The sequence below is a fragment of the Dendronephthya gigantea genome, unplaced genomic scaffold (genome assembly GCF_004324835.1).
Source record: "Dendronephthya gigantea isolate DGI-Jeju-01 unplaced genomic scaffold, DenGig_1.0 000081F, whole genome shotgun sequence".
Classification (NCBI taxonomy): domain Eukaryota; kingdom Metazoa; phylum Cnidaria; class Anthozoa; order Malacalcyonacea; family Nephtheidae; genus Dendronephthya; species Dendronephthya gigantea.
In genome coordinates, this window is record NW_021163091.1 from 269,625 (window position 1) to 292,361 (window position 22,737).

The following is a 22,737-nucleotide window of genomic DNA, read 5'->3' on the forward strand; positions in this document are numbered from 1 at the left end:
AAAATATTTCAGTACTGGTGTAGTAGAAACTAGCTCTTTGATCTTTTCGAATGCAGCATCCTGTTCTTCTTTCCATTCCCAAGTGGCATGCTTTTGTGTTAATCTTCGCAGTGGTTCGCAAACAGAGGAAAGTCCATCCAAGAACTTCGATAAATACATCACCATCCCAATGAGTCGCCTCACTGCTTCGACATTTTGTGGCTTTTCCATTTTAGTGATTGCAACAATCTTAGATGGGTCAGGCTTTAATCCCTCTTGGGTTAGTGTATGTCCGATGAAGGGTACACTGGTGCACTTGAACTCAAACTTTGCAGGATTTAACTTGATTTCTCTCTCACGGCATCTCTCCAACAGATTTCTCAGATTTGCATCATGATCTTTCTCTGAGTTGGGTCCCTGGCCAATGATGAGAATCATCTGCGATCTTATACACACCTTTCAGTCCCTCTAAGTTCTGATCAAGCTTTTGCTGAAAGTTTTCAGGGGCTGGGGCAACTCCGAAGGGCAGTCGAAGCCAGCGATAACGGCCCCAGGGTGTTTGAAAGGTTGTCAGCTCACTTGACTCATCATCAAGTTCAATTTGTAGAAAACCGTCCTTCAGGTCAACTTTACTGAAAACTCGAGCATTGGCTAACTCTGGAAGAACTTCTTCAATTACCGGCAGGGGGTAGTGCGCTCGTTTCAGTACCTTGTTAAGGTGCTGGGGGTCGATACAGACTCTGACTTGACCATTAGCCTTCTCAGTGACAACTAAACTAGATACCCACTTGGTTGGTGCTTCTTGCTTTGTAAGCACTCCCATCATTTCGAGTCGATCCAACTCTGCTTTCAGCTTTTCTTTTACTGCAATGGGCACTCTCCGTGGGGCCATGACAACAGGTTTGGCCGATTCATCAACTAAAAAATGCAATTTGCCATCCATCTTTCCCAGGCCATTGAAAACATCAGAATACTCGCTTAGTATTTCTTGCTTAGTCAGATTATGTTCAGTAGGCAATTTGGCAACATCTTCTGTGCTTACATGTAAAATATTCTGTTTTTGAACAACAATCAAGTTCATTTGCTGAGCAGCCTTGGCTCCTATGATTGGTGTATAATTTCCCTCAATGATCACAAATTCTGCTCGATACTTCTTACTGTTCTTAAGATTGCGAAAACTTACTTTTGCTGTTCCCAAGGTTGTCATTTTGATCTTGGAGTACATGATGAGCTCTTTAGCTTTCTTTTGGATCTCTGTGTTTGGTGGTAAAAGGTGTTTTGGGAGGATATTGCAAGTAGCACCAGAGTCAACTTGCATTTTAACTGGCTTCCCGCTGATCTCCATGGTTGCATAAATCTTCTTGTCAAAGTTGGCATTTCCACTTTTGGTGTTGTCGCCAGCAGAAACAGTAAACAATTCCTCTTCTGAGCTGTCACTAAGATTATTCACGTTTCTGTGGTCAACAAGTGGCTTGCTTCTACATTTGGCAGCAAAATGATTCTGCTTGCCACACCTGGCACAGATTTTACCGAATGCAGGGCATTTCTCTTTGATATTCTCGTGCTGTTTACCACAATACTTGCAGCCTTTCCCATCTCTAGTTTTCCGGGAATCCCATTTGTTTGCTTTATGTTGATTTTGAGTATCGGTTTTGTAGACGCTATCATTTGGTGATTCTGCCCCTTGGACGTTAGCTATATCCTTGAGTTGATTTTTCGTCGCTTCTGCTGCTCGACACACATCAACGCATCTCTCCAGAGTTAGCTTAGATTCTTGCAGCAACTTCCGCCGCACGCCATTATCACGAATTCCGCAGACAATTCTGTCGCGAATTAAATCGTCTTTTAAACTTTGAAATTCGCATGTCTCTACTAAGGAGCGTAGACTTGTTACATATTCATCAATAGTTTCATTCTGCTCTTGGGCTCGGTTGTTGAATTTATATCTCTCATAAATGACATTGGTCTTACCGAGACAATAATCGTCCCAAAGCTTCATCACTGTAGTGATATCATTTTTCTCCTCGTCGCTTGCAAACGGCAATCCCATATGTATTTGGAGTGCTTCGGATCCAATACATGTTATAAACGTTGCTACTCTATAAGAACTGTCTCTCTTGGCTAAATCAGTGACAGTTTCGTAAGCTTTCCATACCTGTTTCCACTGTTTCCAATTCTTTGCAAGGTTTCCTTTCACGCTCAGATTGTGCGGAAGTGGCACATTGGACATAAACATCTGACAACTTTGTACTTGTGGCTGTGTTGTTGCAGCGTTTTGTTCAGCAATCTCATCATGATTGGCCTCCTCCGGACCCGACATTCTAAAATTCGGTTTACTCCTGACACCATGTAACGTTTTATTGTTTAAACTGAGTATATAAACAAAAGAAAAGGTTTTACAAACAAAAGCTCGGCAACCATTTTAGTATGCTCGCCCAACAAGCTCCCTCTCCCGCATGCTCGACCCAGGCTGTCCCGGATTGGCTGAGCTACAGCAATAACGTCACAGTCTATTGGTACCGCCATTTTGCATAACCGTTAAGTTGCGATATGAAAAATTCAAATTTCCCGCTGAAAGTTAATAATTAACCTTGATGTAAACAGACTTTAGAAATTATATTTCCGCTAATTAAATCTTTTTAGCTCAAACTCTACCGATGAATAATGATATGTGGTAGCTATTGATAGCTTTATAGAAAAAAATTATTGAATGTAGATCGCCTTTTGCAGCCAAGGGGGCATTGTAGATATATTGTTCTGAAGACATTCAAGACCATTCAAGAAAACATTATTAATAGCATACTTTCAGTAATTCTGCTGTTCATGCAGGGTTCAAAAAAGTCTAATTGATGTCCATAAAAATCCAATTGTCCCCAAAATGTCCGACAATAGTGCCAAAAAGTTCAAGCATTTGTTATAGGAATGTAGAAATAATGAAAATATAAAAAAAACACCTGTCAGTTCGTGTCAGAATTAAAATCTTCAATTTTGTCCACAATTTTTTGACGTTTTAATATATATTTGTTCTTACGTTGGCAATAACAGCGTCTACGACTTTTATTCATCTTAAAAAAACGCTTTATATTTAAAAAAAATGCAATTAATGATGTTTTCATGACTTTATATTTCAAAAAAACAAAACAAGTTTTCACGGGAAATTTTTTTTATAAAGGCCAGGGGGGAGAACCTGTTGTTTACTAAATCCAGGGGAGAGAACATCCTTGTAGCGGGCTCATAATTGAGCCCGGTCAGTGGTAACTACCATGGCCAAAAGGAACCATGTGGCGTCAGCAGAGCTTCTGCGGTTGCGCAGAAGGGCGAAGTCCGCCATGTTTTTGCGGACAAAAAGATGGCGGCGAAGTTACCGAAAAATGACGAGCCGGTCCTCCAGGAGTTATTATATAGCTCAGTGGCGCTAACCCATGCATGCAGCATTGAACAAATGGCCCTGAACGCTAATCGATCGAGTATGTGTCACTAATGCAGTGACAAAAACGTTACCAACACCAGCAGCTATTTAAATCTGCTGACAGCTATAAGCGCAGCAGAATACAATAGGTTTTAGACGAAATTTCGAAAACGAACATCTATTGAAAAAGAATTAATAGTCAGAATCATATCATGTCTTAGGATTGCTTTTAAATTGCTCTTATGAAAATAAGAAGAGGAAAGCACATGCATACTTCGCGTTAAAAACGCCTTATTTAAGGTTCTGTATCTTCAGTTAACCGAACCTTGCAGGCTATAGCTTACTTTTATTAGTCAATAGAATCCTCAATATTGGATTTTATGTCCTGTGTCCTATCGCTACAAACAGTGAATAATTACGCCTGTATTCTAAAAACTCACTCACACTCAAACTCATTGAGTGGGAGATCCTAATCTTCTCATCACGTTTCAATGGCGGTATTTCCAGCCGAAAAGGGGCTTAATTTTCAGTGATATACCTTATATCTTTCCATCTATTGAAAGAAAACTTTCTCATTTGCCAGAATTAACAAAATTCATATGCCACACTCGATGAGTGTGAGTGTGAGTGAGCTTTTTGAATACAGGCGTTACTCTTACTCTTACTCTTACTCTTACTCTTACTCTTACTCTTACCCTTACTCTTACTCTTACTCTTACTCTTACTCTTACTCTTACTCTTACTCTTACTCTTACTCTTACTCTTACTCTTAGGCCTGTATTCAAAAAGCTCACTCACACTCACACCTGAGTCAGACTGTAGTGAGGTTGACTCAAGTATGGTTGAAATGTGAGTGAGGGTGGAGTATGAGTGCAACGTTACACTGCGTGAGTGTGCGCTCATCCATTGGAAAATCGTGTCGATTTGTATTCATAAAGCGCACTCGAGTATGACTTATCCAAGTAGAACTGTACAATGACAATTAGGATAATACAGCTATTTCAATTAAGGTTGACAATTGTACAATTGAGGGTAAAGGACGTATCGGAACATCAATTTCGCAGTTCTAAGTAAGGTTTATACATCGGTACAGCAACGAGGAAATAAAATATAATGTTTATATAATCCCACGAGGCCTCTGATTTGTTAATTAAACCCATTCAATCTAACTATAGCTCGTGTTGTACATGTGACGAATGTCTGTGACCTCCGTAATTTAAATAGCTGACTATTGGTGTATAGGCACACACAATTTAGTGAGAACCAGGCAGTACAAGATGTCGCAACCTAGGCAGTTTTACTCAGAATTAGAAAAGACTCTGTTAATAGAACTAGTTGGAAAACACAAAGATGTTATCGAAAATAAGAAGAACGATTATAAGACAATTAGACAAAAAACCCTCGCGTGGGAAGAGTTAGCACAAGAATTTAATTCCCAATCTGGTGTTACGAAAAGAGATTCGAAGCAGTTAAAGAAATGCTGGGAAAATGTGAAGGCCCGTGCCAAGAAGAATCTTGCGAAGGAGAAGAGACGTGCAAAATTGACGGGTGGTGGTCCATCGTGTGTGCAACAAGAAGACGAGGATGCGGCCGTAGCCGCTATTATTCCCAATCAAATAGACAGCCTTAGCAACCCGTTTGACGACGATAATTACGTCGCAGGTAATTGAAGTGCACAATAAATTATGCTTGTAATATGTGATCGGTGTTTTAAAATAAGCCGTCGAAATGTATTTATACGTTACAGACAACACAGATAACGAAAGTGATAATTCACAGGCGTCGAGTACAAATGCGCAGAACCAACAGCAAAAATCATCTCTCGTCGTTGAGGCGGCTCTGAAGGACTCAGGCACAACAAAGCCAAGAATATCAGCAGCGCAAGAAAAATGTTTGAAAATGCAGACATCACAGCATGAAGCTGAGATGGACCTCTTAGAACTCCAAAAAGCCAATCTGTTGATGCAACACAAAAGAAAAATGGAGGTGTTAGACGCCGAACTTGAATATTGGACGTCTGTGACAAAGGCAATGAAGACAACAGACGAACAACAACGGAGACCAAATACAAGATCAAAAAAATGAAACAAGAAAGATATTTATGATTAAGGATTGTTGTGACATAGGCATGCATATGCACGAAACGCTTGGCAGATAAGATTGAAATGCAGACGTTTGTTTACTGACTGTGCGGAGATATTTTGAACTATAGATCGGTTTCAGACGATTTTCTACCTTAACCATTGCCCATTTACATCATTTTATATTTATAATAAATACACAGGGCAAATCATAACAAACGAGACCTTTTCAAATTCAAATTAGCCATAATCTCTTGTAGTAATTGGAAAGTTATGTTCATTGGAGAATCACGAATGACTACAATAGATTGTTTATGGCTAATGTGGCTATTTGAAAAGAGGAATGGTTTGTTGCTACATCTGTAGTGTGTAACATGAACTATGTAGCTCATGAAAGTAATAGACGTGTGTGTCTTGTATGTTCCGCACGTACAACGTTGTATGCAAATTTTGCGCTATCCACTTTTGTAGGTTTTTATTGTCTATGTGAAATGTTGACGTATTAAATTTTCGCGCACAGCATGTCCCAAACGTCGTTCACCAGCATGCGCATCAGGTAACTCATCTTCCGCAAGCAGCATATCATCCGCTTCATCAAATGGATCATTTCGGCTGCGTACAAAATTGTACAAAACGGCGGTTGCGACAATAATAGTTAAGGTCGTTTCTAGTTTCGTTCTTAGGCACGTTGATAAACATGGGAACATTCTCTTCCATATGCCGAACATTCTTTCTACTGTATTTCGTGTTCGTATATGTGCAACATTGTATCGGCGTTCTGGTTGAGTTTGCGGGTCAGCAAGAGGTGTCAGGAGATATTGGCGGCACGGATAACCGCTGTCACCCAGCAACATGCCATCTATGTCACCTCGTTCAAACTGAGCACAAAGACGACAGTTGTCAAAAATTCTTGCATCATGCACACTACCTGGCCATCGGGGCAACAATGTTCTGAATTTCTAAATTAGGTCCACAGACAGCTTGCACATTTATCGAAAAGTATCCCTTTCGATTCCTAAAAAGTTCCGCGTTCACTCCCCCAGGACTTGGTATTTTAACGTGCGTACAATCAATAGCTCCCACAACGCCTGGAAATTCAGAAATTCTCCAAAAATCTAATTTGACAACATTCAGCATATCGACAGGAGGAAAACAAATGTATTGATTCTTTAAACCGGCAATTGCAACCGATACACGTTTGATGATTCTACTTGCTGATGGCTGCGAAATGCCACACAGGTCGCCGCAAGCTACTTGGAACGTTCCCGTAGCATAAAATCGAAGAGTCAACAAAAGTTGTATATCGGCTGGAATAGGTCTTCCTCTCTCATTAGGTGCATATAACTTGTCTCTGATTAGGTCAAGGAGTGCACGAAATCCATCCTTTGTTAACCTGAATCGGGACCGAAATTGATCATTATCATAGTTGCCATACTCAAAATGATATATTTTCCTCCTATTTAAGTCGTTTCGTGGGATATTGTTCACTAATTCTAACCTTCGTAGCCATCGATCCGCCATATTGTTATACGTTTGTTCCTGGAGTGTGTCTGAAGGGAGGTATACCCTTCACTAACACTCCACTCAAAAATAGTACTGCCCTTAAGGGTGAGCATTGTCTTTGAATGCTTGGAGTGTGAGTGTAGTCTTCTACCGGACAAGTGTGAGTTGACACCTGATAAGTGCTCACTCGTCCTTACTAAGGTTGAGTAGCAACTCATTGAGTGTGAGTGTGAGTGAGCTTTTTGAATACAGGCCCTACTCTTACTCTTACTCTTACTCTTACTCTTACTCTTACTCTTACTCTTACTCTTACTCTTACTCTTACTCTTACTCTTACTCTTACTCTTACTCTTACTCTTACTCTTACTCTTACTCTTACTCTTATCCTTACTCTTACTCTTACTCTTACTCTTACTCTTACTCTTACTCTTACTCTTACTCTTACTCTTACTTCTTACTCTTACTCTTACTCTTACTCTTACTCTTACTCTTACTCTTACTCTTACTCTTACTCTTACTCTTACTTACTCTTACTCTTACTCTTACTCTTACTCTTACTTACTCTTACTCTTACTCTTACTCTTACTCTTACTCTTACTCTTACTCTTACTCTTACTCTTACTCTTACTCTTACTCTTACTCTTACTCTTACTCTTACTCTTACTCTTACTCTTACTCTTACTCTTACTCTTACTCTTACTCTTACTCTTACTCTTACTCTTACTCTTACTCTTACTCTTACTCTTACTCTTACTCTTACTCTTACTCTTACTCTTACTCTTAGGCCCGTATTCAAAAAGCTCACTCACACTCAAACTCATTGAGTGGGAGATCTTAATCTGCCCATAACGTTTCAATGGCGGTATTTTCAGCCGAACAGGGGCTTGATTTTCAGTGATTTACCTTATATCTTTTCATCTATTGAGAGAAAACTTTCTCATTGATCAGCATTAACAAAATTTATATGTCACACTCAATGAGTGTGAGTGTGAGTGAGCTTTTTGAATACGGGCCTTACTCTTACTCTTACTCTTACTCTTACTCTTACTCTTACTCTTACTCTTACTCTTACTCTTACTCTTACTCTTACTCTTACTCTTACTCTTACTCTTACTCTTACTCTTACTCTTACTCTTACTCTTACTCTTACTCTTACTCTTACTCTTACTCTTAGGCCCGTATTCAAAAAGCTCACTCACACTCACACTCATTGAGTGTGACATATAAATTTTGTTAATGCTGATCAATGAGAAAGTTTTCTCTCAATAGATGAAAAGATATAAGGTAAATCACTGAAAATCAAGCCCCTGTTCGGCTGAAAATACCGCCATTGAAACGTCATGAGAAGATTAAGATCTCCCACTCAATGAGTTTGAGTGTGAGTGAGCTTTTTGAATACAGGCGTTACTCTTCTCTTTACACTCTTACTCTTACTCTTACTCTTACTCTTACTCTTACTCTTATTTACCCTTAAGCCGGATTTTCACTTACAGCGAAATCGTTCCCTAACGAAATATTTGCATATTTTCTATTGAATTGAGAACAGTCAAGTCGAACTAATTTATTTATGCTGTTAAAATTCAAAAGAAAACATGCAAATATTTCGCTGGTGAACGATTTCGCTGTAAGTGGAAATCGGCCTTTACTCTTAATCCATCGGAATGACAACTTAGACTGGATATGTGAAAAACAGCGAATAAATCTATTTTCATTTAAATTCCGCGTGAAAGCCAACACATTAAGAAGAAGGATATTGCTTTCTTACCGCGCTTGGGTTTTATTTACACTGCGTCCAATAATTATACGCAAAATCGTTTTTTCGCTACATTTCATTTGGTTTTTCGAAGAGTTTAATGAAGTGTAGTGTATATCATGGAAACATTATTACATGTGCAAAGCTGTAATTTTGGGTTTATCTGTGCAATAGAAAAAAACATTTGCCATTTTTTCAGAAAGTAAAAATATTTGGCACCCATTTTTATATGCATATTACACTTATACTGCTATTTAGCGAATTGATACAATGGAAAAACTTATAAAATGAGACAATATCGTATTTCTAGGTAATTTTAATCAATATATTCTCACACACATTTGATAAATAACAAATTATATAATTATATACAAAAAAAAGAAGATCAATATTATTCATTAATGTTTAATGTATCATCCATGATTTGATGACTAAAAGTAGCCTTTGATCCATCAATGCGGTGAGTTTCCTGTTGCATCAGGTGAAATACCTCTAGCAGTGGTTTTAATTGCATTCCACAGATCTTCTGTTGACGAGTATTGTTTTCCACCTCTCATATACCTCTCGCATATACCTCTCTTTTAAAAAATGCTCCACAAATTCTCAATTGGGTTGAGATCCGGAGAGCATGCTGGCCATTGCATAATTTCACCTTTTTTAAGGAGCATGGTCCTGCATAATTGGAAGGAGCATTGTCCTGCGTAAGAACCATATTCCTCCGAAATGACAAATTTTTCTTCTTATACCATGGCAAAAAATGCTCATTTAGGAAAGCTATGTATTTCAGGCTGGTCATTTTAACCCCATCCTCGACCCTAAATGGGCCGACAAGTTCATCATTGATGATCGCAGCCCAGAACATAACTCCAACTTCGCCTTGTTGATGCCTGAAACACTGCGGAGGTAATCCTTTCATATCACACCAACCTTTTCTCCAGCCATCGGGTCCATCAAGGGTTGCTCGGCACTCGTCAGTAAATAACACCAACTCAAAGTTCTGTTTCACATAATTATTTTTTCTCCCACTCGAGTCTCTTTTCTTGATGAACTTTCTTTAAAGGAGGTCGGACATTTTGCATTACGCTTTAGAATGGAACATTGTGTGCTTTTAGGAACGTTACGCATACCAACTGCTTCGAAAACCTGCTTGGAGGTCTGTAAAGGATTACGGTGGACTTCGCGTTTAAGTGAACTGAGTACGCGACGCGACACACCTGACTTTTCCCGAATGTCTGCTCTTCTATTGCAGGATTGTGGATTTGAAGCATACTTTTTGGTGGTCGCGTTGAGGCATTTTGGCGATTTGAAGGGTGAAGGTTGCTTCCGCTGTAGTGCTTGAATATTTTTGGTCTTTTCAACTTGCGTCAATTCCCCTCTGCGGCCCATCTTGCATATAAAAATGGACGCCCAAGATCCCTTTTTAAAGCATGAATGGCCGCTGTTCGTTTACCACTGCTCAGATCAGCCAAAAGCTTCAGTTGTGGGCATGTTACAGCGTTTTCATAATATATACGAAATTTCATAATCCTCTTTTAAAAACCAAATGAAATGTAGCGGAAAAACGATTTTGCATATAATTTTTGGACGCAGTGTACTTCATCAAATAATTTATTATGTTCACGTGTCATTTTTAGCCAATACTTCTAATCAACGTAAGTTAAATATGAATTAGGGGATAAAATGCGGATGGGAAATGCGGATGAGGGGATAAAATGTGGATGGGAAAATGCGGATGGGAAAATGCGGATGAGGGGATAAAATGCGGATGAGAAAATGCGGATGAGGGGGTAAAATGCGGATGGGAAAATGCGGATGAGGGTTTTTATATGTAAAAGCTGGAATTTTAAAAATATAAATTTATTGCCTTTTTGCAAATTTGTTTATCACCGCAATGGTTGCAGTTGTGTCCCGCGTGTTTTCGATTTCGTGCAAGAGAATCAGCGGATTTGTAAAGGCATTTCTGTCCATGGATGTCTGGTTCTTTCGAGCGAGTTCGTCAGAAATGGACAGATGTCAGTCAAGGAATTAATGGTGATAAAAATACGTAATAAGACGAGAAGTTGAGAACTAATGCTTTGCCTGAGTTTGCTCGCAGAACATTCGTTAAAGCAGGTGAGTTTTTTAACTTACGACATTTTCTACTTCTATGCAAGTACAAATGTCGTTTGAGGCGTCCTGAAATTGAAAGAAAATTGAGAGTAGTACAATATTTACAAGAATAGAGATAAATGTATCAAAGACTAATTAATTTTTCTATATTACAGATTAAGTGTTAGGCTTGAGATTGAACGCTTGCAATGCCTAACTGAGGTAGCACCTGCAATTTACCCTTTAAGACCTTATAACAAGTGTCCCACAAAGAGGAGCAGTAATCAAAATACGGCTGAATTGAAGATTTATAAAGTGTCAGAAGAGAATCTCATGAGAAGGAAGATTTTATTCTTCTTAAGACACCTATACCAGAACATATTCTTTAACATAATTCTTCGATATAATATATATTGTTATAAAGTCTTTATTTTCTCTATACGCGAGGTAGGAGATCTTTACAATAATTCAACTAAAGTTCGTTACTGTTCTCTTCTTTCTCCGTTCTTCTCTTCTCTTCTGATTATTCGTCCTTTCGGATCTCGTTGTTTTCTGTTCTTGTCTTCTTCGTCAGTTCTGTCGTTGAGCTTCCTAACGTTTCATAAGTTAATCTTTACTCCGCTAGTCCACTGAAGGTTCAGGTGCTGTGCACGCCCTTTTATAATGAGGGTTCAGTGACTCTTGCATACGTCGTCAACCATAGTGGGCTGATCCTTATCCAGCCAATCAGCGTTGTACATGTAATCAGTGGGTTGGCATTAGAAGCTCGCTCCAGCTCTCATATTTTGTTTATTTAAGGCGTTGACGCAGTGGTCGAGTTGGTCTTTCGCTCAATCGATCAATACTAAAACTTGTTCACAACTTAAAATATTTATCATCAACAACTAGTAAAATTTACAAACAATACGTCTGTGAACAATATCTTTCAACTTAAACTATTTTCACTCTTATTTTATCGAATTGAACTTTTGATGACGTAATCTATAAAATGCTCGACCGCGCATTATTTTTTACACAATTGATTGACATACGAACTTTGCAGCTGCCTAAGGCATCCTGTTTTTTAAGATAAAATTTCGCTTCGCTTGGGCTTTTAAGGTATGTAAACTTTACATGTTTACCCAAACCCACTGTTTACCTAAAAACGACAGATCGGTCAAACTGATCGACACTAAAATTAATACAACATTAATTATTCATTCAAACTGTCAAGCTTGCAGAAGGAAAAATAATTGATATTTGCGAAAGGCCAAAATTATATTTACCCATGCATTTTGTGGCAATAATCAATTACTCATCCATGCACGGCAGGTGATATTTCCTATTTTTATACTATTTTTGTATGCATATAACTAAACATAATAAAGCCTTGCGTAACAATATATCAAAAACCATCTTCTCATGATCCTGCCAGAAATGTAATCACTCCGACAACAGCATATTTTAGTACCTTAAAATCAACCCACGCTTTGTTGAAGCTCGGGTAACCAGGCTTGTTGGTTTCGAAACGGAAGAGACTAACCTACGGATGTTTTCTATAATATTGTATTGGCAAAAACAACCTTGTTATTTTCCGCAGCCACAACCGCTAAACCAAAATGCGTAAGTTTAGTCAGCAAATGCGCAATGCGGTTTCCCAGCCTAACCTAGCAATGTCCGTTGCGCAAAACAACATTTCTAGATCCATTGCACGTTCCGGTATCGCTCTGCAGTAAATATAGGAGACTCAAGCAAACTTAAGTCAGTGTTTAACGTGGACCTGCTTGTGAGTAAGCAACTGTCGTTGGTGCCTTTATTAAATAATTGGCGTATCAATATCTATTCACGTTGGTACTCTAGAAATCTACATACACTACGCTATTTTTCTATAAAGGTTTGGTGCGTGCGCAAACCAAAGTAAGTAAATTTGTTAAATATAATTGTTATTCTATGCGCTATGTTCACATTTTGCGCCATTTGTTTATTTAAGTAATCTGCGCATAATTCTTTGATAATGTGTTAGTTCCCATGCCACACGTTCTAGTTAAGTATCGCTATTCCAAAACGCTAAATTCGCTGATTATTTCGCATGCCTAATTCAGTGTGTTTTGTTATATCATTGATAGCCACGTATATATCGGCAATAGTAATTTGTAGTGTTAAAGCATGTTATTCTCAGTATAAGTACTCGTTAATTGTCATATCACCTATGTATATCCTAATTAGCTTTCTGTGTTATATTCGTTTATAGTTTGTTTAATTGTTATATTCTAGTTCGAACCGATACCCAGTCGATTCTCAATCGATTTCCAGTCGATTCTCAATCGATCTACAGTCTGTTTCCAGTCGTATTATCTACGGACAATCGTTTCTAGCTCGACTGTGTTATCCCAACGACGAGTTCGTGTTTGTCAGTCTATACCTGTAGTATCGTTGATTTATATTAAATCCTCAGAACATTGTTATCAGAATCGTCTGTCGAGTTCGTTTTGTTATCCACGCACCCGTCTATTTAGTAGTTTCGTTTGGATTATCGTTGCTATTCAAATTCTGTTCAGACGAAAGCTACAAGGCTCTTCTAAACAGGCCCTCTGTAACATATTTAGATTGATCTCAAGTTCCATATACTGGAGGTATAGTAACATAGCCTGACCAAATGGCCGCGTAACCTGTTGCACTAATCGCCTCAGCAAAAACAAAACTGGCGATTCTGATCGTGAGACCATGAAGTAAAAATTCAGTATCACGGGACCCAATGAACTATTGTTTTAAAACTAATGTAAAATTCATCATGTTCATGAATTCCCTGTAACCCAAAGGTTCGCTAAGGCAAAAAAAATGAAATTTAAGTATTTGTGTCTGGTGCAAGTTTACCTTCATATGGGGCTTGTTGGACACAGCCATATTTATCCCCTCATCCGCATTTTATCCCCTGGCCTCATTCGGCATTTTCCCATCCGCATTTTCCCATCCGCATTCGCAATCCGTATCCGCATTTTATCCCTACCCACGCATTTAGTTGGTTCACCTTGATCTTACAGCTGACTCATTAAAGATTATAGCTTTCGTGACCTTGAGTATTTGCTACTTGCCAAAAATGTGAACTTTCTACGTTTTACAATCGTAAGCTGATTTTTTCCGGCAAAAATATGCGTCTGTAATCGTTGTTACCCTGGCCAGATCGGTCCTAAGCTGAAATGAGAAAATTTCGTTGTTTTTGCTGATAAGCAGCATGATGTAAGAAACAACTATTTTAAATGCTATGACTTTGGAACAGTAATATGTCTGTATATCACTGAAAATATACACAGGATGTAGCAACTATACCTAGCAATAACTGAAGCCAGAACTTATGAACTTCTAGCGCCCCAACGGAAAAGTATTAAAAATTCTCGAAAAAGCCTTTCTGTTTAACTATGTGTTTTAATGGTTAGGGTTTAAGTTTGCATGAGATTCTAAAACGTTCGTGCGCAAACATGACGATATTAGCCCTATAGCCTACAACAAAACTACTCACTTGAAAGGCTTTTGAAACGGCTCGAAATATTTGGCAGTTTTGCCATGAACACTTGTATATACTGTCACGAAATTGATCGTTATAGGGCTGCTTTCTATACTTACCCGTTTTTGTACACGCACGACGCACGTAGTTAAAAGTCTAAATCCTTACATATGTCATATTTGAAAACGATATGAGAATAAATAGAAAAGACTTAATACTTTTGTTGCCCATGTGTTAAATAATAAAAACTTCCATGGAAGCATTTAAAATTCTCATTTTTTATTAAGCAGCCCAAATGCTCAATCAAGCGCGAAGATGAAACAACATTACAGCAAAGAATATTCCATATATTTTCGTAAAACTAGGCATATCACCTGTCAAACAATGTTATAACCCGACTGACGAAATACGTACATCCGTCATCCAAAAGATTGAAGTCCACTATTTATAAAACAATATAGTTGGTTTCGAGTGTTGATATAAGTGGTGTTGCTTTAAAAAAACAATAAACTCAAACAGAAAAGGCCGTTTTTAAATTCCTTCTCATTAAATAGTATTCAGTTGTTTAACAATACTTGCAGCTGCAACATGCATCGTAATCGTGGCTTTATTCTTCGATTTATTTGTCGAGTCTTTCTCATCTTTCTCTGTTCGTCTTTTTTCTGTATCTATCCTGGTGATTGTGGTTCAGGCCGCATCACGCGAGAGATCAAAGCGAGAAGATTAAATGAAGAGTTGACAAACAGACCCTTAAAAAGCACAGTTTCAAGCGAACAAGGTGAATGGATCCTAGACTTTAGAGAAAATATTGACCGAGTTGATACCGACGAGACAGTGGATAAAACGGATCTTGCGACGATTCGAGGTAAAGGTGAATTCTAAAATACGAGATCATTTTCAATTAAAAGTTTCCAACAATTTTAACTGCGTAATTTATCTTTAAGATATTGTGACAAAAACACAACAAGGTATTGAAAAACGGAAGAGATCAAACGTGTATTTGTCAACTTCATCACCGCCTAATTTGAATTATCCAAGAAGAGAATCAAGTAACATCTCTTTTTTAAGTCACACGAAATTTAGAAAGGGTTTCAGAGGAAAAGGAAAAAGAGAAAAATTCGTTTCACAGACAACGCAACACACTCGGAACAAACGCGATATTGATGCGATCTCAAGTAGCAAGTCTGGTTCCAGCGAATGCACGAACTCTACATTTACTATAAATTATGAAGATGATTACACAGTGTGGAATAACTTCTCAATCATGTACCAAGGGCAAACGTACGATTATGACAAGTACAGAGTAATGGACGATGAACTACAGGTTTGTAATTCCTCCAACCCTCTTATTCAACCAAGATGGCAGAATTTGATTATCATGGAAAAGAAGAAGATGGCTTACAAACATTGCAGAGTATCCGTCGATGGTTTCCTCCCACAAAGTGGTTACAAAGTGTATAAAAATTTAACTGTTTTCTTTAAACTTACTGGGCAAAATTTTACAAGGCACGATTACGGAGTAATTCTTGGATATTTTGTAATTTGTTCGGCGAAGCTCAGTCTATCCTGCAACGATAATTTGGTCAGAGTAAAGTACGGGGAAGAATACAAGGTTTCGAAGAGCTTTTCGTTGTCTTACAAAAGCAATATTTATCATTACAACGATTATCGACTTAACAAAGACAGTATTGAGATGTGTGCTTCTAATAATTCGCGAATTCAGGCTCTTTGGAGATCGCAAAATTCATGGGAAAAGTCTAAAAACGCGTATCAATGCCATGCCCAAGGAATATCTCTCATTAGAAGTAAATATTACGCCGTGAATGAGCAGTTCCTGGTTTATTCCGCATATGGTAGAAATCCTCTACAATTGCCTTCAAGTCCGAAATCGGAAAGGCTTTGGTGCCCCTCGGCACTCCGAATGGCAACTTGTGAATTTGCTTTTGCACGTAATTGCACGTTCGCCTCTCTTTTGCTGTTAGCGAGGTCCATGAACGCCAATGTCAAAAAAGAAGGACTTGGCTGTCACTTTTCCCACTTCAATCACACCAAGCTCTTTACATAAAAATTTCTTCTGAGACTCCAGGTAGAATCCATCCATGTCCACAATTCCGACAATGTTTTGTAACTTCATTCTGATTCCTGACTGACTGTTTGAAACGTATTGCAATTCACTCCGCTTTATACCCCACCCTTTCTCAAAGCGACTAGGTTGTATAGGCGCGGGAATTAAAAATCGCACGTGGTTAATCGGTCGTTAATTAACCTAATGAATAAATACATTGTCATCTTTCGACTTTGTCCGAAAGCGTGTATGCTCGAAGCGTCAAATGCTTAAGCAGGGCAGACATGTATTCATTTTGTTTTAGACTACCATGGACCCTAGACTTAAGGCTTGTTTTTGCCTGCAGATTTCTGGACCGTCTGGGTCGGGCAAAACAGTTTGGGTTAAAAAGTTTCTTGAAAATATAGATAAGATGATTGACCGAAAAGTTGATCAAATCCTGTATTGTTACGGAGAATGCCACTGAGCCTATTTTTAATGAAATCCGGCAAAACAATCCGAAAATACAATTCTTCGAAGGTTTTCCAGATATCAAAAGCATGACTGATCCGTCATTTCATACCGTAATGGTAATTGACGATCTTCAAAACGAGCTACTTGATAACTTAGAATTGGCAAACTTATTTACAAAAGGCAGTCATCATAGATCAATATCCGTCATATTTTTACAGCAAGCTTTGTATAATAAAGGCAAATTTTCCCACCTATGCTCGCTCAATTGTCACTACATGGTGGTGTTCAAGAGTCCAAGGGATCAAACCGTTATTTCGACACTTGCTCGACAAATGTATCCTGGCTGCGGTCAGTACTTAATTGAGGCTTATAAAGACGCCACGGAAAATGCCTATTCGTACTTGTCTATAGACTTACACCCGCAAACAGACGATAAATATAGGCTACGTTCAAAAATATTTCCTGATGATTGGCAGATTGTTTATGTACGAAAGTGATAAAAAGGGGGTATTTTCCAAAACTCAAGTCATTTCACTATGTCTGTCCACATGAGAAAGAACCTTCATTTGCTAAAGGTTTTACAAAAAGGAAAGCCTAAGCTACGCAAAGTGATTTTAAAACACGCAGAACCAACGGTTTGTGACTGTGTGTTGAATATTTTAACAAGCGTGGTTAAGCTAACACCGCCTCAAAAAAGAAAGCTGGCAAAATATAAAAATCATTTAAGGTTGTTGGCCGACAAAAGAACATCTCTGAAAAGGAAGCGACAGACATTAACGCAAAAGGGTGAAGGCTTTTTGACTGCGATACTTGAACCCGTTTTGAAAGAGCTAGCGTCATTAATTGAGTGAGATTATGAAGCATTCAAATAAAATGATCATGGTTCCGCAGAATACTTTTGATAATTTCTTGAAACAGCAAAATCAAATAACCCCACCGACTGTTAAGAAAATGACCCAGTTAGACGACGAAATGAAAAAGAAAAAAATGACACGACACAAAAGGAGAGGGCAAAGCTTTACAGTCAAGCTTCGCAGAACTTCCTACATTACAAGTCGAAACGGGCCGATGAAAGGGCTGAACCAATTACAGTGAAGCTTTCCGAAACATCAAAAGACGCGACGGTTGAAGCCGTGGATCCAATTAATGCTGTTGCTGACAAAGCAAAGGCAAAATGACTGTGGGAGAAATTGTAGAAGTTTTACCAAAAACAATACAATCTAAAGCTAGAATGATTTCACGATGAATTGAGAATAATCCTAATGTTTTAAGCTGGACCGCTCGGGGAGAGCTAAAATATAACGGAGAAACGTTGCCAAAGACAAATATTACTAATCTTTTAAGTGATTCGTTCAAGTACCGAAAAAATAATAAGCCAAATGAATACGAAGTTTTTACGAAAGCACTGAGTGAAATTAACGTTCCAGAAGATCTAATACGCAACCCTGAACGTCTTCAACTTTTCAAAACTCACTTGTTTGAAAAAACTCCTGCCACAGAACCTGAGAAGTCGGAATTTTCGCCCGTGAAGAAAATTACAGTGGAAAACAAACTTTTAGAAGACTTGATATAGATATATGTTCCTAATGAAATTTAAAAGTGCATTGTTGTGAGTCAAACAAACTTTTAGAAGACATGATATAGATAATATGTTGTGTAATAGCTAACTTATTAATATGCTGTCAATAAATATTTTTTCACACACACACACACAATTTGTGGTCTAAATGTTTTAAAATCTCGGAGCATGACCAGACCCCTGAACCATAGCTTGATTTCCTAGTTATCTTTAGATGATATTTATTAATTCATTTGGGCGACATCGTACGGGTGATATATTGAAACTCGCGAAAATGATTTGCAGTTGTGCATGGTCAAGTCAAACGCGATACGCGTTGCGAAAAGCGATTAATTTAATTACAATGTAACAAATTAGCGGTCGTTGCTGACATGCGGTGCGGAAAAAAAAAAAGAAAAAAGCGATTATATAATCGTTTATGGAGCGCTTAAATTACAACAAGACGCCTGATCTGGCGTTAACTCCGGCGCACGTGCCAGTCTTTAATATAGAGCTTCTGAACATAAACAATACAGTTCATATTCGCATTTAGATGCCATGCGAGTTGCGAACCTATAAATGTTCGATTGCGAAATTTAGAAGCACATCGTACTTTAAAAAGTGTAGAAGTTCAATTGTTCAAAAATGTAAATAAACCGCATGATACATTCGCTTTGTCTTACACTTTGCTTTTGGAATAGGCGCTTATACAGTTATATTAAATCTTCAATCCTGTGCAAACTACGACGTGTCAACGCGCCCATACACGACTACATCATCTTATTAAACGGCGAAATAGCAGCGATATTATTAAAATAGGGACAGAATCTACATGTATTAAATATATTCTTACCCCAATTCAATCTAAACTTAATCGAACAGCATGAAAAGAACGGTTTATTTGTTCCTCTTGGAGGAATTGCCGTATCATGCGAGCGAAATCGAATCGCGCATCGGAAAATTAGCCAAAGCTGTACACCACAACTCTTAGAAGATAAGACTGGGACGTAGATAAATACGGTTACATACACATTTCAAATACTAGAATGGTTCGCGCCATTTCAGACTTGCGACGACGAAAAATAATAAAAAAAAAAACAAAAACAAAACAAAACCTAGGCGAATTTTCAACTCCGTCGCTGACGCCGGAGTAATAAAGCAAATTAAGGGTCGCAACAAGGCAACCGCCCGCGTGCGCATAGGCACAATTGAAGTTAATGACAAAACGTGTTTGTGCGACACTATAAAACAAGCAGTATTAGCAGCGTTTTCTCATCTTTGGATGTTCTGGCCATGATGTCCTGGCCTTCTCGTTGCTGATGGAACAGAATATTTACACAGAATTGGAGAGTATACTCGATTCCTTAAGTGCGAGTGAGCTTGAACGCCTGGAGTGTGATGCGATTATAGAATGTGCTATCCAAGGTAATTGAGTGAAGTATATATACAACCCGTTTACTAACCAAATTGTAATAAGTTTTAACAACCTGTCGTTTGGTTTCTTTTAGATGAGCCATTTGAAGATCTAACAAATGACAATTGGCGAAGGATTGACTCTTTAATTCGAAATAATATTGGTAGGTTATCTGACAGATTGATGTTAATATCAGAAGGAAGAGTATAGATCTCAACATTAATTTTATGGTTCTATTACAGGATACCATTGCGATGAGTGTGACAAGGTTTACAAGCATCGACCGAACCTTTCGAGGCATAAGCGTCATATGCATGATGGGAAAAGAAAAAACCTTAGTGAATCAAGTACGTCAAACAAACGCTCACGAAATATGCAGGAGAATGAAGCTGGGCCTTCACGACAAATGAATCAGACTGGAGGTGGGTCTCAAGTCGAACGACCGAATCATGAGCAACCAGAGGCTCCTCAAAATGAATCTGCCCTTCCACGAGACGACGAGGACGAGCAACTTGAAGCCCTTCTTAGTCAACATCGGGAGATCATAGAAGCTGAAGACCATCTTCACGACAGGCAAGATACGTATAACATTAGAACTAACGATTTTTTTACGATTGAAACGCTCATTGATAACTTACGCGCCATTTATCATCGACAGCGTAGTGCGTTTGAGATAAATCTAAATTTTAGTTTTGTGTTACGAAATATCGAAACAGGAGAAATGAGATTTTTTTACGCCTCTAATAACACGAACTTATAACTTATTAGATGCCCCAATGATGGTTCATGATAACCGTTCTTTCAAGGATTTCATAGAAGTAATACGAACCCTGGATGTGTTAGAATGGGTTAGAAACCAGCGACCTAATAGCAGGTGGGTTTTTTATCGCTTAATTCAAGCACAGGTTATAGTATCTAGGCTTAATGTACCGGCTGGGGAACCGGTCGAATTGCCTTCCTATATTTGCGATAACGAGTCAATCATAGGTTTAACAAAAAGTAGAAAAACCGGCGAGCCCTATCGCGATTACCTCTGCCTTTTCAGGTGTCTGGCTTTGCATGAGGGGGAGGGCGAAAGCAGCTTAGAGCGTGCGGCGAGAACCTACTTCGAGATATATCTCCAGGAGACCAGCCTCGCTCGCGAGGATTTTTGCGGGGTTGACCTGGCGGAATTAGGTGTGATTGAGGAGCTTTTTTCCGTATCCATTTATGTGTACTCGATTGATGATTCGCATCATGCCATCTGTATTCGACGTTCGGTGAAAGACTTTCCATCAATACACGTATAAACTTGCATGAGAACCATTTTAGTTTCATCGCCAACATTGAAAGTTACAGTAGCTGTTTCGTATGTTCTAAATGTGACAAAATCTTTCCGAAGCCGTACAAACTGTTTCTTCATGAAAAAACGTGCAATGTGAATGTAAAGCATAAGTTTCCGGGCAAAATATACCAACTGCCGAAAACAGTTTTTCAGGAATTGGAAGACATGCATGGGCTTTCAATTCGAAACCGATGATACGTTTTCCCCCTATTTTGCGACCTGGGACATTGAAAGTTTTCAGTATGATACACGCTCACAATCGAATGCTAGACTTCAGTGGAAAGCCGAACATGTGCCAGCGTCTATTTCGGTTGCCAGTAATGTGCCGGGTTATGAGAGCGCTCGTTGTTTTGTTACAGATGGTGACTCCGGGGCACTTGTCAGTAACTTTGTGAAATACATTTTCGAGATAAGTGATACAAATTATAGGTTATTAAACGAGAAATTCGACAATGTATTTTCAGATTTAGACACAATGATAGCAAATTTGCCAAAAGAGGACGAAAAGGGAAAACTACAGCTCTTAAGGTTAAGGAAAAAGCTGGATAATTATTTAAGGGAAATGCCCGTCATAGGCTTTAACTCATCTCGCTACGACATCAATGTGATAAGAAAATTTCTGTTTAAAGAGATTGAATGCGCAGAATTGGACGTGGAAAACGTCGACACAAGCGGCTTTGACTATGTAATTAAACGAAATAACGCATACATGTGTTTGAAATCCCCCCGGCTTAAATTTCTTGATATTTGTAATTATTTGGCTCCTGGATACGCATACGCTCAATTTTTGAAAGCGTACGAATGCACTGCTCAGAAAGGGTACTTTCCTTATGAGTGGTTCGACACCTGCGAAAAACTTGATGTCGAGGAACTGCCGCCGCATGCGGCATTTTTTAGCCTCAATGTTTGGCAAAATGAAAACATGCAGACATTTCGAGACTATTTAGTGTGGTATAACAATTTGGATGTTGAACCTTTTGTTGAAGCTATCGAAAAAATGTTTCAGTTTTACCAGCCCAGAGGTCTAGATCTGTTTAAGGATGGTATTTCCGTCCCCGGATTAGTTATGAAGTACTTTTTAGTAGGCTCGAAGCGAACACTTTCTTCTCCCTTTTTCAAGAACGCGACAAAGACCTTTACTACAGTTTTAAAAACAACATCGTATGTGGTCCGTCAATAATTTTTCAGCGTTACCATGAAAGAGACAAAACGTTCATTCGTGGCGGAAAGCCGTGTAAACGGATTTGGGGGGCAGACGCAAACGCCTTGTACCTTTGGGCATTGGCCCAAGATATGCCATGTGCATGGCCATTACGCCAGACGTAGTTCAGAAAAAAATTTTAAAAGACAAGAATTTTTTAAAGAGGCAAGCATAGAATGGCTTGATTTTGTAGCAAACCGCGACGGTGTTAATATCGAGCACGCTCACAATGTGGGCGAGAAAAGAATAGGTCGTTATCTTGTTGACGGATTTGAGACGGAAAACAAAACCATCTATGAATTTAACGGCTGTTATTTTCACGGTCACCAGTGCGAAATGAATCAAAATGTTTTTAACGACAGGTGTGGGGTCCCAATGAGATGAACGAACTATTGAACGCAAACGATATTTGCTAGACCGCGGTTATA

The 22,737-nt window shown here is 38.7% G+C and overlaps 2 protein-coding genes and 1 long non-coding RNA gene across 3 annotated transcripts; 2 read left to right on the forward strand and 1 right to left on the reverse strand.

Moving 5' to 3' along the window:
* Positions 1–370: 370 nt before the first annotated feature.
* Positions 371–2,299, reverse strand: LOC114532813 (uncharacterized protein K02A2.6-like). The gene has a single exon (XM_028554410.1). It carries the CDS (start codon positions 2,297–2,299, stop codon positions 371–373), a length of 1,929 nt encoding a protein of 642 aa, XP_028410211.1.
* A 2,224-nt stretch (positions 2,300–4,523) lies between these two features.
* Positions 4,524–5,782, forward strand: LOC114532873 (myb/SANT-like DNA-binding domain-containing protein 3). Its single transcript, XM_028554469.1, has 2 exons — positions 4,524–5,050; positions 5,136–5,782. Exons 1-2 carry the CDS (start codon positions 4,666–4,668, stop codon positions 5,471–5,473), a joined length of 723 nt encoding a protein of 240 aa, XP_028410270.1. The 5' UTR covers positions 4,524–4,665; the 3' UTR covers positions 5,474–5,782.
* A 13,969-nt stretch (positions 5,783–19,751) lies between these two features.
* LOC114532878 lies at positions 19,752–20,350 on the forward strand. The gene is made up of 3 exons (XR_003687992.1): positions 19,752–19,795; positions 19,879–19,947; positions 20,027–20,350. It is a non-coding gene; the product is annotated as an uncharacterized LOC114532878 (long non-coding RNA).
* Positions 20,351–22,737: the final 2,387 nt, after the last annotated feature.